This window comes from Amia ocellicauda, chromosome 15 (genome assembly GCF_036373705.1).
Source record: "Amia ocellicauda isolate fAmiCal2 chromosome 15, fAmiCal2.hap1, whole genome shotgun sequence".
Lineage (NCBI taxonomy): Eukaryota > Metazoa > Chordata > Actinopteri > Amiiformes > Amiidae > Amia > Amia ocellicauda.
In genome coordinates this window covers 27,168,078-27,185,284 of record NC_089864.1, presented here as the reverse complement: position 1 = coordinate 27,185,284, position 17,207 = coordinate 27,168,078, and the positions used below count along the sequence as shown (strand labels likewise).

At 37.8% G+C, this 17,207-nt stretch overlaps 1 protein-coding gene across 4 annotated transcripts in view; it reads left to right on the top strand.

The window, feature by feature from the left end:
• Positions 1–17,207, top strand: part of fgd4a (FYVE, RhoGEF and PH domain containing 4a) — a 103,632-nt gene that overhangs the window by 47,087 nt on the left and 39,338 nt on the right. For 3 of the 4 annotated variants that reach the window (XM_066724589.1, XM_066724590.1, XM_066724591.1), the window contains exon 2: positions 1,463–1,546. In XM_066724589.1, the coding sequence (XP_066580686.1) occupies positions 1,463–1,546 (84 nt within the window). Of the gene's footprint in view, positions 1–1,462; positions 1,547–14,191; positions 14,429–17,207 lie in introns of those variants that run through there. The other variant, XM_066724592.1, reaches the window with a different exon arrangement.

Genomic DNA, 17,207 nt, shown 5'->3' with positions numbered 1-17,207 from the left:
ACTCTGGGATTTGGGCTTTGTTCTCACTAACAAAAGCACGTTCTGGTGCCCTAAATATCATCTCATTTCCCTTCCTCCTCCCCCATTTAGCGATGGCCTGTATTCTGTTAACCACACTGCAGAGGATTTGGGTTCTGTTTTAGGTGGAACGGTACAGATGGATTCTAAAGATGAAAAGCCCATTAATCTCTCTTGTGCAAAGGGTAGACCTTTAATGGAGAGTTGCAGGAATTGCCCAAATTAAATGAGAACTCATACAGGGCATCTTCAGGGGCTTGCATCAATTTCAAATCCCCCTGATCTGATTCTGAATGCAAAGCAGTAAGGTTAAGCCCTGATGAAAGTTCTAGGCTGATACAGTCAACATAAAAATAAACACGTAAGGTAACATATTTAAAGCAGTCTATGTACAGAATAATTGATCTGCACAGCTGTGTGTCACGATATTTTCACGATGAACCATTTTTATCTTTAACTTCACAAAATTGGGATGCATCTTACCTACAAATAAACATACTTTCCAAAACAAATATGTAAAACATGCTTCACGTAAAGTAACACCTTTCAAATTGTAACTGAATAACTGAAAGAACACACCTGAAAAACCAGTATTACAGAAGAAGGTGCTGCAATATTTCCTCTCCCTTCTCCCAGGGACCTACTTTGATTTTCATACTGTGGAAATTATGAATGCACAAGCAGGTTCTGTACTCTTGAATTTCAACAAATAAATGGTCTCACAAATAACCAGAACTCAAGTATTTAATCCAAATTATGTTTCAACTTGTTAAATAGCTCACATCTGATCTCTTCACACATTATGCTTTGGTGTACGTTAACTGAAAGCTGTCCTGCAGCTATAATGTGTTAATATGCCTGCAGATCACATTTATTCAGACAATGTGAGGTCTAGCTGTAAGAATGGTTTCTCTGTATTAACGTGAAAGAGTGTATTAAAACTCCAAATATGCACTTCTTTCCTGATATGACTTCATAAGTTGATGCAAGAAATTTGGGGATTTGTACCACTTACTTTAGAAGAGAAAATAAATGGCTAATGCATTGAAAGTCATCAGATTCGACAGATATACTCTGTACACCACAGACAAATAATCCAATTAATACATTTTAAAATTCATTTGTAAAGGTGAGTGTTTATTTATGGTAATTGTCCCACTTCTTAAAAATAATGCTAAAGAGGAACAAGCCCACACATAACATTAACCTTTCTTTGTGACTTATATCTTAGCTTAACTTATCTTATCTTTCTGTCTGAGGTTTACATGCAGGAAAGTCACAGTGATCTGTTCACTATCACAGGCAATACTCATTACATCTCATATTGAATGTAACTATTTCCATTAGGGAACCAAACAAACAAAAATACTATTATGTATGGTTTACTTCTTTGCAAGTTACATAACATATACCAGTAATTATTTTTTATTTGATTTTTTTTCAGAAAAGAAAGGTAAACAGAACTGTTTCTCGTCCCATAAATCAGATGAAGGAGCCTGTGTGGGACTGAAAATCGCAAAAGCAAAAGGTAGAAAATCTAGATTTTTCATTGGTATTAATTTATTTGGAAGAAGTTTAAGAGCGTGCTAGAAGGTTTCTCACACAAAAGCCTCAAAACTTTTTCTAAATATTACATTGATTCATACAATTATTTAATTGAGAATTGAATGTTTTTATATGAATGTGAATCAAAGGCTACTTATGCATTTATTAAATTATTTAACTGCATTTTCAAAATATAAAGAAAAATAAAAGCACATTTATCTTTGACATACAAAAGTAAAATATCTTGTTTATAGGAAGGCATATAAAAAATATTTTCCATACAAATAATTTTATTTAGATACTGCCATCCATTCTTGTTTTAATTTATCTGAAAAAATAAGTCCCTGTGCAGGAATAATTAATAAAATAAAATAATAATAACAGTACAAAGGTACTTGTGGACTGAAAGTGTAACAAAGGGCAGCAGTGTGGCATTTTGATTAGGGCTCTCAGGACTCCTGAGCAGAGGGTTGTGGGTTCAATCCCAGGTGGGGGACACTGCTAGATTGTTCTAGTAAAAACCCAGCTGGGAAATTGTGTTTACAAATATTTAGATGGAAATTGTAACAATTTTAAGTCACACAGGATAAGGGTGTCTGCTAAGAAAAATAATAATACTAATAGTAACATGCATAATTCCAAAAATCAAGGTTTAATGCATCTTTGTGTTGTTATAGTGTATAAGTATCATACTGCTACTCTTCCAGATCAATTCTATCATATAAACAACTTTTAAAATTAATAATGTGTAAACTTACCAAATAATGGTGGATGTCAAAAGCCAGCGAGCTGCACAAACTCGTAATAACAAGGTACATTTAAAATAATGTCACAATACTTCAGCCTGAGTTGACTGTACCACCTACAATAAGTATTGCTGTTACATATTATGAAGTTTTGTCCCAACTGAAATTAATACTTTTATTTTGTAGGTTACTCAAACAACAAAAACAAACAACGAAAAATGACCTATATAAAACATTGAAATGTTGTCTGGTTGTTAGTTTTTCAGAAACATGATGGAAGGTTTTTACACATAGTTTGTTTATTGAGGCATCTTTGCTGTGCACCTTTTGTGCATTGCTTGCTTGTATTTATTACTTCTGCAACTTTATCAAGTGTTTGATGGACTCTCACTTCATGGCTTTCAAACCACTGAATCAGATCCACCAGTCCCTTGCCATTTGATGCAATCGGGAGAGTTTTGAAGTTTGCACATCTGCAAGCAATTTCTGGAGGTACTTTTAATAGTGTTTGGTGAAATGTGCATTTCCTTTTCCACAAAGCATGATTAAAAAAGGATATCAGCAACATAATACCAAGTGCCCCATCATGTTATGCAACTTATGCAAAGTCAGCAACTTTTTTTATTTATTAGCCCTTGTCCAGGGCGAATTACAAAATATAAGCGCAATACAAAGTGCAATAATACAGTGCAGTTCAAGGCATAATACATTTTACAAATACCAGTTTACACAAGCAGGATTGAGGGTGACTCCTAGGTTCTTAGTGGAAGAAGAGGGAGAGAGTGTCATAGATTCCAAGGGGATTGAGTTGGAGAGGTTAACAGAAGGTGAGGAAGAAGGGGTAAAAAAGAGGAGATCAGATTTGGAGAGGTTGAGCTTGAGGTGGTGAGAGTGCATCCAGGCAGAGATAGCAGACAAACAGGAAGAGATTTGTGAGGGGTTGAGCGCGTCAGAGGTGGGAAAAGACTCTGATTACGGTGACAGAGGGAGTGGGTGGGGTGGGGAGGGAGGGGAGAGAAGGGAAAAAGGAGATTAAGTGGTGGTCTGAGATGTCCAGGGGTGTCACGGAGAGCGTTGAAGCCTCTAGAGAAGATGAGGTCTAGCTGGCAGCCTGCCCTGTGAGTTAGGGGAGACGGGGAGAGAGAGAAGTTAAGAGATTAGGGAGGCAATGGTGTGCAGGTGTGCGCCGAGAGGAAGGAGAGAGCCGGATTGGAATTGGAGAGATAGTCATGGCTGCCTGATGTTGCTGTGCGGCGTCTCCTCGCAGTCTTCTCCTCACTGGAGTTCCACAGCTAGAGTCACTGCACTGAAGCTGCTGGCGCTGACTGAGGTCCTGGGGGGCTGTTAAATAGCCGACCTATAACTGATTTTTGTACAGCCTTCTTTTGGATTGTTTCTGTCAGTTGGTCCTTAAAATAACTTGCTTGGGCAAAGTTTACACTTTCAGAGTATTATTTGCCTAAATATTGTTGGCAAGGTCTATTATGCTGGCAGTAGACAAGTTTGGCAGTAAACCTTGAAGGTATGCCTTGATCTTGTCACCTTGATCATATGCCTTAATCATGTAACTGCTATTATTGGAGACAAATCCAGTTACCAAAATGTATTTAAATGCATTTTAACATTTCACAATGTCCCACAGATGAGTAATTCACAGCAGTGCAGGTTAACTGTATTGGCTAATACGTCTTTCAATCCGGAGCTGTTCGATAGTCCTTGGAGAACAAACTAAATGTGTAAAACATGCTGATATTTTGCATCTGTATACTACAGTTACATAGATGCACCGTCCGACATCTTTACTAGATGTACAGTTAGGTCCATAAATATTTGGACAAGGACACAATTGTCATCATTTTGGCTCTGTATGGTACCACAATGGATTTGAAATGAAACAATCAATATGTTTTTTAAGTTTAGACTTTCATCTTTAATTTGAGGGTAGTTACAACCAAATTGGGTGAACGATGTGTAGATTTTACACCTATTTTTTTTATGTGGTCCCCCCAACTAGTTCCCTTGTATTTATTGATGATGTGACTGCTGACAAAAGCAAAAGGATGAATTCTGAAGTGTTTAGGGCTATATTATCTGCTCAGATTCAGTCAAATGCTTCAATGTGCTTTACAGTGGACAAGGACAATGACCTGAAGCATGCTACGAAAGCAACCCAAGACTTTTTTTAAGGCGAAGAAGTGGAATGTTCACTTGCTGAAGGCAAAACTGAAGGCAAAACACCCCAAGAACAAGCAGTAACTAAAGACAGCTGCAGTGCAGGCCTGGCAGAGCATCACCAGGGAAGAAACCCAGCATCTGGTGATGTCTATGGGTTCCAGACTACAGGCAGTCATTGACTGCAAAGGATTTACAACAAAGTATTGAAACTCACAATTGAATTCATGATTATGTTAGTTTGTCCAAATTGGGGGGACCACATGGGTGTAATTCCTATACCGTTCACCAAATTTGCATGTAACTGCCCTCAATTTAAAGATGAAAGTCTAAAAAACACTTAAACATATTGATTGTTTCCATTCAAATCCATTGTGGTACCATACAGAGGCAAAATTATGACAATTGTGTCACTGTCCAAATATTTATGGACCTAACTGTACAATGTTTGTGTTGTTCAAATCAACGATTTGGGTTTAGATATTCCCTTATGAATGACCTGCTGTAGGAATTGCTTGCTCTTTTATTACATGTTTGTTCAGACATTTTGGATTATCATTTTTTTAATGGGGAATATTACCACAAACAAATGCCTCTGTCAAATTGTAAATAAAATCTTGTGTTCATAATTTTGTTTCCTCTTAAGTTTTTCACTGAAGGATGCCATCTCATAGCTGTTAATCTCAGCCTTTCAGTGTTTTTCTGGTGATGAATGTCAGTCTGCTGTTGTGGAGTATGGCTCAAAGATAAATTGCAAATTGTAAAGTAAGAGACCCATCAGTGTACAGAATGCTCAGTGAAATGCTTTTTGATTGCAATGTCCTTGAGTAAATGTTTAGGCATTTCAATTTCAATGTTAATGCATACATTCATTCAATTGCCATTTAAGGTCATCATATTTTTTTTTTTTTTTTTTTTTTTATTAGTCAAATCATGATGTGTTGATTTCTTAATTGTCAATTCAATTACTATAACTGCATAGGCTATAGGGACATCTAGGGCAGAGTAGTTGAATTACAATTGGAAAAAAGTTGCTTAAAACACCATAATTAACATACAATACATGCATGCATACATACATAAATACATACATACACACACACAGATGCACTTAGATTTAATCAATAAATTATATGGAGATTTTTCCTTAAGATATCTGTCTCTTTCAGGTTAAAACACTGCTGAGTAGAAACATAAACGTACATTCATACATATTTAATATATTTATTTTCATAGTGGTAGCGTAAACCAATTGATATATATGTTTAGATTATCTATATAGTTCTCAATCAGTTGCATTATTAAAGAAACAGCACTTTCATCAGCATCTCAGACCTCCCCATTCAGAGACCCTCAAGATCCAACAACTTGCCTCACAGTTCAGCAAAACCCACTCTGCTGATGCATCATCTATCACCATCATATTGAATAATTCTGGAGAAAAGCTTGGGCAAAAACCACAACTCTCAACAAAATACAGACTAAGCATGGCTGCTGCAGCCAACTCATGTACAAATGGCAAACGGAGCGCATAATAATATCTTGCCCCTGATATAAGATTGAGGGTAACAGCCTGGAGTTACTCTTGCTCTCAAGCAGGCCATTGGACTTTTTGGGGAATTTGACAGGACATGTGTGATTACAGCTTCTGCTCCTAAGCCATACATCAAAAGAAATTGAAAACATGGCCTTACTTAATGAGCTACCGAGTATGGAGTTCAGGAGAGAGAGAAGAATACGGGTTATTGTGATGCTGATACATCACATGGTCAGGAGCAATGGCCATGTTCCTGACCTATACACAGACTGATGGAACCTGGTGACATTATGACTTACCTGTTCAAAAGGATTCCACCACAACATTGCAGACATGGGGAAAGAATGGAAAGTACATACATTAACATGTGAGCTCACATAACATGCATAATCTTAACAAACATGTAACATTCAGCTATCAAGGACAACAGCGGACTAAATATAAAAGATCTCTGTAAATACTTATCTGTATACATGTATTTTGATTTAACCTTGGGATTGTGTTGTGGGTGGTGGATGTGTGGATTTGCTGTGGTAATGGGGTTACAGAAACCTGTCATACTGGTTATTTAAGGGAAGCCCAGGAGTAACTAGGGGGTGAGGCTTAAGGTATGATGGAAGCAGGAAGCAGGAAGTGAGCAGGGAGAGAGAGAGTGTTTGGGGCATAACATGAAAGAGCAGAACTTTGTTGTTCTTTCCATCATGTCCAGATATAAGGCACTACTCAAATTGAAGTGGGTATGAAACAGCATATGTAGAACTATAGTAGAAAAAAATATCATAAGCTTGTTGCATGAGTCATGAGAGAGGGTTTATAATATTTACAATCATGCCATTCTTTGAACATTTTACTTGAGAAATTAATGCCCTGCTTTGGCTGTATTTGGTGTGCTGAAAGGTGCTGGAAAGGCATAGATGAGTACAATTTGAACTGGTCACAGATCAAGTGTAAAACCTGTATTGCCACCCACAACAACCATACCACAACCACATGGCAATCAAGGTATTTTGCTAATTTCATATCAGTTCTTTGCTTTATTGAGAGTTTTTATATTATTTACAGTTGTGGTAAATTGTGGTTAATTTGCTGCAGGGACTATTGTCTGGTTTATATGGTTTAAATGTAGTACAGATATTCAGTGACTTTTAAATGTATTACCACCCCTTGGACCTTGCCACATTTCATTGTGTTACAACATGAAATCAGAATTGATTTAATCATTTTTTGCCACTGATCAACACAGAAAATTTCCATAATGTCAGAGTGAAAAATAAAATTATAATCTGCAAATTGTTCTAAATTAATTACAAATACAAAAAATAAATTAATTGAATCCATAAGTAATCACCCCCTTTGCTGTGACACGTCACATGATTTCAGGTTAAATACACCTGTCTCTGGGAGGTCCCACAGTTGTTTATTTATTATTATTATTTATTTCTTAGCAGATGCCCTTGTCCATGGCGACTTACAAAATATAAGAGCAATACAAAGTGCAATAATACAGTGCAGTTCAAGGCATAATACATTTTACAAATTCACAATTCACACAATTGTATACAAGATATACAGTAAACAATATATAAGGTCTTACATTCTAGATTGTAAAACCTGATAAGTGCAGACAAGATGTTAAGTCACAGTCAAGGGCCAAGGGAAAGGGAGCATAGGTGAAATCAAAATAAACAATACGAGTACTAGTAGAGCAAAGCAAGAAGTATGACAAAACGTTGTATAAGTGCTATCTTACAGGAGAGTAATTTACTAAATTACAAGTACTGTCTGAAAAGATGCATCTTGAGTAAGCGCCGGAAGGAGGTCAGAGACTCTGCTGTTTTGACTTCAATGGGAAGGTCATTCCACCACTTAGGGGCCAGGGATGAAATGGAGCAGCTCTGGAGGAAGAGGAGTGGAGGGGAGGCAGAGTTAGTCTTCTGGCAATGGAAGACCGCAGCGGTCTGTAGGGGATGATGTATTGAGAGACAAGGGTCTAAAGGTAACTCTGTGCAGTGTGGTCGAGACAGCAGTAGGTGAGGGTCAATGTCTTGAACTGAATGTGTGCCGGTATTGGGAGCCAGTGGAGGGAGCGGAGCAGTGGAGTAGCGTGTGCGAATCAGGGCAGAGAGAATACCAGACGAGCCGCAGAGTTCTGGATGAGCTGGAGCGGGTGGGTAGTAGTTGCAGGCAGGGCGGCCAGGAGGGAGTTGCAGTAGTCCAGGCGGGAGAGGACCAGTGACTGGACGAGCAGCTGAGTCGAGTAGTTGGTGAGGAAGGTTCAGATTAGGCATATGTTGCTCATATCTGCAGGTGGGTGTCAGCGTGGTGATTAGCTGAGTGTAGGAGAGCGCAGGATCAAGGGTGACTCCTAGGTTATGGGAAGAAGAGGGAGAGAGTGTCATAGATTCCAAGGGGATTGGGATGGAGAGTAGGTAGACAGGGCAGTAGTGCTGAAGAGATGTAGGTTCAAGGGTAGGTTTCTTGAGGAGTGGGATGACAGCAGCTTTTTTGAATGCAGAGGAGAAACAGCCAGTGAGGATTGAGGAGTTGAAGAGGGAGGAGATTCACTTGGAAGAAGCGAGTGGGGAGAGGGTCCAAGGCACATGTCATGGGTTTGTGACCTAGGAATAGACAGGAAAGTTCAGAGTCTGAGAGAGGTGAGAATGAAGAAAGTGAAGCTTAATTTGTGTGAGACTAGGGCAGGATGGGAGAGGAGGGGGGACTGTTGAACAGCTTGCAGATGTCTGTGATCTTGGAGGAGAAGAAGGAGGCAACATCAACTGCAGTGAGAGATGAGGGAGGAGGAGGGGGATTAGAGTTTGCGAGGGTTGTTGACAGTGGATTCAAAGAGTGATTGGAAGTAAAACTTCTAGGCTGAGGTGAGTGAGGAAGAGAATGTGGACAGTAAAATCTGTAGAGTTCGAGGGCAGCTGGGAGTTTGGACCTCTTCCACTTCTGTTGAGCGGCGCGCAGACCGGATCGGGTTGAGCAGGGAATGGAAGAGATCCAAAGCTGAGGAGGGGAGGAACGGACAGGATGAGACGTGAGAGGACAGAGAGAATCAAGGGAGGAGGTGAGGGAGGAGAACAAAGAGGAGGTAGCACAGTTAACAGACAGATGGGGAAAAAACAATCAGTGGAAGGTAAGAGAGTGCAACAGTGCTATGGGGATGCTTCTCTGCATCAGTGCCTTGAATCCTTGTAAAGAAAGATGGATGCACCAAAGTACAGAGAAATCCTGGAAGAAAACCTGCTGAAGTCTGCAAGAGACCTGGTACTTGGGAGAAGATTAATCTTCCAGCATGACAATGACCCCAGACATACAGCCAAAGTCACACTGGACTGGCTTAAAAACAAAAAGGTCAATGGTCCTGGAGTGGCCCGGTCAAAGCTCGGACCTCAATACAATTGAGAATATGTGGAAAGAGTTGAGAATTTCTGTTCACCAAAGGTCCCTAACCAACTTGATGGTGCTTGAGCAATTTTTCAAAGAAGAATGGACAAGAATTGCTGTGTTCAGATGTGCAAAGCTGGTAGAGACTTATCCACATAGACTCATGGCTGCAGTTTCTGCTAAAGGTGCCTCTACCAAATATTGACTGAAGGGGGTGATATCTCTGTATCTGTAATTAATTTAGAACAATTTGCAGATTATGATTTCATGTTGTAACACAACACAACAAAAGTCCAAGGGGGGTGAATACTTTTGAGAGCCACTGTAGGACCTATTTATCCTTTACCTAAAGATGTATGCTTTTTCTACTACTACTACTTCTGATCAGTGGAAAATATGATGGCCTACTACCCACGTGCTATAGATAACCAAATAACCAAAGTGCCCTTTTTTTATATTTCTGAAAAGGGATGGCTTACAGACCAAAGTGTATATGCAAGTGATATCTGTTACAGTACTGTGGGCACTGAGATGGCACTGTTTTTTTGTTTTTTTTACACTAGTTTGTGTGAAGAAGCATTATTGTTAACAAATCTATTTTTAAATTGAGCTGTGACATCGCATGTAAATCAGCCCTGGCCCCAAGTGACTGATCCTGCCCTGAACATTTTCACCCATAACTGATAGTGAATCTGAGCCAGTAATATTAAAAGATTGGAGTGTGCTTTTCTAGTTCTCCGAGACAAAGTGCAAGCATAAATCAATATAAAGTCAATGGGATTTTGGGCTTGCATATTTTTTACCAAACAGCTTTAAGAGGGAAGGCAGGTAGCTAAAGCAACCTGTGATCATAAACAGGTCTGTGTCACGTTTTATCTATTATATTTTTCCAGTTTATCAATTAAATTACAAGGTATCAACCCTACTTGTTGCCGATTTGCTTTGAATAATAGACACTGTGTAAGTAGCACAGCCAATACTTGGATCAGAAATCTCCTATTGACAAGTGCTTTACCTTAACCACTGCAATTAACCACTATGCTCCTTTTTAAGAAATGCTGTTTTTAGGACTCTATGGGGAATACATTCTGTATTGCCCAAGTTAAACCCAACCTTGTCAATTGCTGTGTAATTTAACCTGCAGCAATTTTACCAAAATAGTTTTTCTGTCTGCTAGTGAAAGTGATTCAATGTTCTTACTGAAGGGTATTACAGCGTGAAATCTGCGAAATCCAATATACAATACATTTTCATGTCCCTAAGCACTATCTGAGTTTATAATCCATTATTGGCAGTCCTGTGTAATTGAATGTTCTTGTTGATCATGTAAATCACCACAAACAATTAGTTATGATGTATCACTGTTCCAGTGGCCTTCATATCACTGTTCTGCAACTTTAACTTGATTCTTTGTTGTTTCTTTAGTTAAAAAAGAGAGATGCTGAATGTTGTAATGCATGTATTTTACATTTTAGCTTTTCCCAAGGGACTTATCTCAATTGCCAGAGTACCATTAGGTTCAATATGCTTGAAGAAAAACAGGGTTTCCTTGCCACCCAAAAACAACTCCTCCGGCACTTACCTGGCATTTGTGAACCTGCAGTGTTATGAGCAATCGATGCATTAATCCTCACTACAATGCTATACTGTAGCTCTGCTGTTTACATTTCAGAATGGTAGTTTGAAAAGAAACATATGGCCTTGTATCACTTTGAGTGTGCCTGAAATAGATTCAAAAATGTAATTACAGTATGAAGTAATTCATTTTAATTATAGTTAAACATGCTCATTGCTTTGTAAGGCCTAGTCAGTTTGTTCAAAACCACTTCCCACTTAAGTGGTACAAACTTCAAATCAGTTATACGCATACGTTATACGTATGCAGCAGTGAGGCTGGTGCAGGGGCGCCTTCTGTCACATGTAAATCTATAAAGGCAAGGGAAAAATGGAAAGTCCTGCTAAACTCATAATCCTGTATTTGTATTGAACACAGGGAGCTTTGCTAGCTTCCTAACTGTAATCCAGTTCCCGGAAGATTACCTTTAGCTTTGCATTGTGGAAGGGCTTCATAGCCCTTTCACCAGATCCCAGACCGGGACATTTTGGGCAGGTGGACAAGAATACTAATAAAGACGGGTTCCCTGTAGTACTTCACCAGCATACTGAAATCTGTGCTGTGACACCCTCTCCCAGACAGGAGTACTAGGATGATAGTCTGAACCTCAAGATTCAAGTATTTTTTTGTGTGCGTGCGCGTGTGTGTTTTTAATTGTTTTTATGTGGCCAATGCAGTAAGCAAATGAGTTCCCCATGCAAAATTCCTGCTCCCCGAGGGGTTTCCCAGGGCCAATTGTCCCTGTTCTACCACTGTGTCATTTTAATGTTTAATTCAGTTCAAGGATTTACATTTTAATTCAGTATTTAATACAGTATTGGCTTTACAAGAGTTCAGCCCTTTTTGCAAATTCTGTGGTAAGCTCTTGTGCTGTTGTTCACCTTCGCTCGGGAGCTGCCTGGCTTTCTGGATTTGTTTTCAGCGTCTAGGATGGTCTGTCTGCCATAACACTTTAAGAACAGGTATTTTTCAAAGAGTACATAGTCTGTACAGAATTTACAGCTATTTATAAATGATTAACTTCCTTTGCAGATGTTACAGTGCAGAGCAAAAAGTAGGAGTTGGTGTTAAAGACAAAGTAGACATGCTTTTGGGTGGTAGCAGTGCAGAATTATTGACACATTTTCCAGAAAGTCTACCACAAGAGCGAACTTGCAGGTTTGTAGCACAGATACAAGAAACATGTGGGAGATGTGTTGCTGATCTCTGAACAGCAAGTTGACAAGTTGCCCACGTTGTTATGGGATTTTCAGCAAGATAAATATCATACATAAACCAGGCCGAGACCAGCTCTGTAAAACAAGGACTTTGTCTCCTGCTGTGCAAGACTAAACATTTTCCTCTAATTCCAATGGGAAGAATTATGTGTGGTAACAGAAAGGAGAAGAATACAAGGAAAGTTCTTTGATTTCTACAGTAAAGTAGAGTGGTTCTTTGTATTATGCAATGGGATTGCATGGGTCATTTTCACTTTTTGATGGCATCACAATCATGGAACAACGGTGGTAAAAAAAAGCTAATTTATTTGAATATCAAAATGGCCAGGGATACATTTAATAACAATGTGTAATGCTTAAAAGGAGAGACACTCTCTTCATTCTGTACTGAGAAGGATCATTGTAAACATTCATTACATTAACACATTTTAAATAGTCATCATAAAGAATCTAAAGTACTTTAGAGAGATGTTTACAAATCAGCAATTGCCATAACCAAAAGAAACAAAAATAAGGGTAAACGTCTTCAAACTTTCTCACTGACTTGGGAAAAGTGGAGTTCTAACATTGCAAATTTTCTTGCTGATTGGCCATGGTTATGTTTTCTTTTCTGCTTTAATCTTCTTGTTTGCATTGTTACATTGCGGGACAGTTGTGTTTCATTCTGTTTTGTTTTGTCCTGCTGCTATGCTATAACAACAACAAAAGTAAGGTTATTAGGATCCTTGGATGTTTCTTCTGCAAACACATAACTTGTGACTTTTTAAAATCTGCTTTAAGGCTAAATCTTATAATTAATTGCCGTTGTACTGGAGCTGAACATCTTTATATTGATGAATCCTTTATTCTATCTTTGTTACTTTTCAGTGTTAGTTTGTGTATTCATTTATTGTTTTAGTTTGGATCAGATCCATGATAATGGACTATTATAACCGGTGTAGCTGTTAAGTATATAAAAGGTATGCAGAAAGGGGACATGTTTTGATATTCCTTTTAAAATTATCCAGTTGTTTGGGTGTTGGAAAAAAACATGGATTTTATATATTGATTTAATATTTTTTCAAGCATAAAATAATGATTGTTGTTTTGTGTGGATTCAGACTATTGATAGCTTTTCTTTGCTGACTTGTTGTCAGTCGTGTTCTTCACAACTTCAAATATTGTGAGTCTCTTGAAATAGCAATAAATGGAACAGCTGCATTTGTGACAGTTAAGATGTGAGCTCTCTCTTGCTTCCCATCTTTGAGATTACCTCCTGAAACTCCTGTGCATGTGCCTGCTTGGAAGTATTTCCATGGTGGATAAATAGTACTCACACTGTACAGCACTATGTTAGTGTCTGAATCCCTGCATCCAGGGTCTGATGGCATATAAAGAACATGCTCTTAATAGGCTACCAATAGGCTATCTTGGCATCCTTGCAGTGGTTGCCTACGCAGTATAAAGTTTTGGTGTTTTTGTTCATGGGGCTTGTCTTTAACTTTCATACTTGAGAAACTGTGTCATAGCTGCTAATTTATTCCTAGTCATGAGAGTGAGAGAGGCTTGAGCCAGCATTTCATTTGACAGACACCCACTCTTTCTGCGAATAACTAGTTTGCCAGTCTATTGCAATATGTCTGTGACCCTGCCAGCAGCAGCTGTAAAATAAATACTTTGTAACATGCCAAATCACTACTAAATGAATTCAAAGGCAAATCGGATCAGCAAGAAGAATTTGGGGAATCCAGTAAACATCTTTATTGAGTTCTCTTGGAAATGTAGCCATGGGGATGCAATACAGGAGACGTAGTGTGGGGAAACATGAGAGAAACACAGCTGTCCAATTTCCAAAAGGATTCCCCCACCCACCCACAGAAGCACAGGAACACGCCCTTTTTGTTTTGCTCTTTGACTGTAAGATTGATGTTTGTATTGTTAAAAAACAAAACTAGTCTTTTAAAAATCAACCCCCTGACCAGTCCACAGATCTCACACACTGCCTGTTACTCTATAGCTCTTCTTTGCATTCTGCTCTTCTGTTTTTTTTAGCCAAGGGAGGAGTTAACAGTTGTCATTGTGAAATGCAGTTTTAACTGACCGAACAGGGAACTGTTTTTTTTTTTTTTTTTTTTTAGCATTTAAAAAAAGAAATAAGCTATTCCTTCCTGGATAATTTACATTTGAAGAGCGTGTGAACAAACACCTGGTGAGTTTGATTCATTTTCCTGTTTTTTTAAACAGCATGTAACTTTGAAGGTAAAGCTGTCCTAAGATTACTGGTTTAAACACACCTCTACTCAGATGGTACTCTGAAGCTGTATGTAGTTCAGTGCTGGTAAAGACTTGTTACAGGTTTGTTCTCTGTTGTCCCACTTTAACTGTTTCAGTCAGGTGTTGCAACCAATGTCACTGGAAGTAAGGGTGGTTTCAATTTCTCAGGATATATTCCTTTTGAATTATTTAAAACAAAATAAGTTAATTTAAATGATACGTGTCTACTTTCTGCTTACTCATGTTATATTTTCTTCTGTTTGGCAGTTTCACTTCCACATACAGTATAATACAAGTAACTATGAAGCCTGGAAAGGTGTACTTATCTAATATCTTATTTTTAAGATATGGCTATAAGTGATATACAAATAAATGTATGAAGACTGAATTAAATGTTATTTGTTTTATTTTTACAGTGAACTACAAAATAATTTGATCTTATTTCTGTGTGAATTCACCTTATTTTTAATAATTTCTTAAAAATAAAAAAATAAAAGTTTGTTTTTGAATGATTAGGTTTCTAAGCCCTGACCAACGTGCTCTGCACAACACACACTATTTAGTCCCTCTCCTTGCTCACTGCACCTTCTGTTTTAATGATCTCCGCTCCCTTGTGACGCAAGCACCTGAGAGTTCCCAACTCAGGAGAGAGGCTAAGCTCTTTCTTTTTGCTAAAGCCTGCTCCATAAGGACTTTGAGCACAGCAGGCCTTTCTCTTTGGGCAATCGCCAAGGCAGCCATGGCTGTCTTTGTTTTGTTATCGTTTCTGAATGAGGTCAGACTCATTGTGATGTCAAAGCCGGCCACGATGAGGATCAGTCTAACTAAGTCTCCAGGAAATCAAATGGCATTTTGATATGATGTGTCTTAGAGTATGCAGCAGAGTATTTCAAGTACAGGATCATTTCTTTGGGCTGTTACCCTTTTTTTTAGCAAGTTTTTTCATGATTGTTTATTGAAAATAAAAGAATGCCGTGGCAGCAGAGAGTCAATCAAATGGATACATTCGAAAGTATCTTATTTTTTTTCTGTGGCCATGAATCATGTTCATTATTTAAAAATAACTTTAAAAAGTTCAAAAAGCTTGTGTGCATTATTTTTCAGAATGACTCAGGGTTGTTTTAGCAATGAGTCCAGGTCACTGTGCTGAAAACAAGATCCTTCACACCCTGTCTGTAGTTTGGAGATTTGTATTGCAGTAGATCCTGCAGAAGAACTGGCACAACAATGCTTCTGCTTACTATTGGGTAGGCCTGTTTTGCCATCATTCGATCAGTTCTTCAACAAGAATTCATTTGGGTTTTAATGAGCGTTTAGAATGTTGAACCAGAGTTTGGAGGCTAAGGGTCATGATGATTTCCTGTTCAAAGTGTGTCAGTTTCCTGAAAGCTCATTATAGAAATAGGCAGATAAGAAAATGTAGAATTTAATTGGGCACTTGATGTGTTGGTGATTCTTCAAACTTTCTTTCATCAACCTGCCTTACTTTCCTGTGGCAAGTGAAGCCAATGATTTCTGCCTAACAAGACTGATATCTGTTACCGTTATAGTATTAGATTTGTAATAATCGGGGAGAATACATGTTTTTAGGGTTTGTGTTATAGTGCAAAAGGAGAAGTGTAAGAACGGCTTGTGTTTGTATTGATGTTAAGTGTTCTGGCCAGATTGCCCTTCTTTAGTCTTGTCAGCAAATTGGTAAAACAAAATGAATGATCCACTTTACAATAATCATTTTTATTTCATCGGTTCCTTTAGTGGTAATATGGAAACTTATCATCTTGTCTATGTTTTTGAATAATATACATTTCTCTTGCATTACTTTATTTTCAAGGACGAGCATGTGGGAGGAAAACATATTGATTTTCTTGTTCACAGTTCTGCATTCCAAATAACAGTGACAGTATTCCAATTTTGTACAGTGTCACTGAATTATTTATTCATAATATTACATGAAATTTGACTTAATTAGTTTATTGAAGGTGCTTTAGCAAGTTTTTTTTTTCCCAATTTGTCTTTCTAAACAAATATATTTTTTATGATTTTTGCAAGAACTAATGCATGTAGCAATATGCATTCATAATGAATCAAAATATGTATAACATTAAACACTACTTAACTTTAGATCATTGCTGTTATTTAATTGAATCAGAAATAATTCAATTCCAACTGTTTTCATACATTGCAGGTGAACAAGAACTTTGCAGTTCTATTTTTGTGTTCAGATGAACTTATATGAAAATAGTATACATTTCTAAAACCGTATATGCAGAAATGAAGGAACTAGAACATTTATTTTTAATACCTTGTTTTCCAACAACACATACATTTTGGCCTTACTCACTTAAAAAACTTAAGTTGAATGAATTGTTCCCTTTTCTTTTAAAGTTGGTTTACAAGGACTGCATGTTTGAAGTTATGGAGGGGTGACATGTTGGTATTTTGAGAACCCTGCTGTATTAAAACTAACTTAAAAAATAGCAGAATTTATCCAAACGTTTTATCGAAGTACTGTATGTATGTGGTATACAACTAATTGTTCTCAATTAATGTCTGTAGCAGGTCCTATATTATGCACAAGGCAGGGCTAAAAATGTTTGAGTGTTCTTTGTTTAATGCTTTGTGTTTTACACATTTGTATTATGCCAAACCTGCTAATTTAAAAATGCAGGACCAGAAATCCCTTCTATAGGATCTGATTATATTTTTTTTCCATT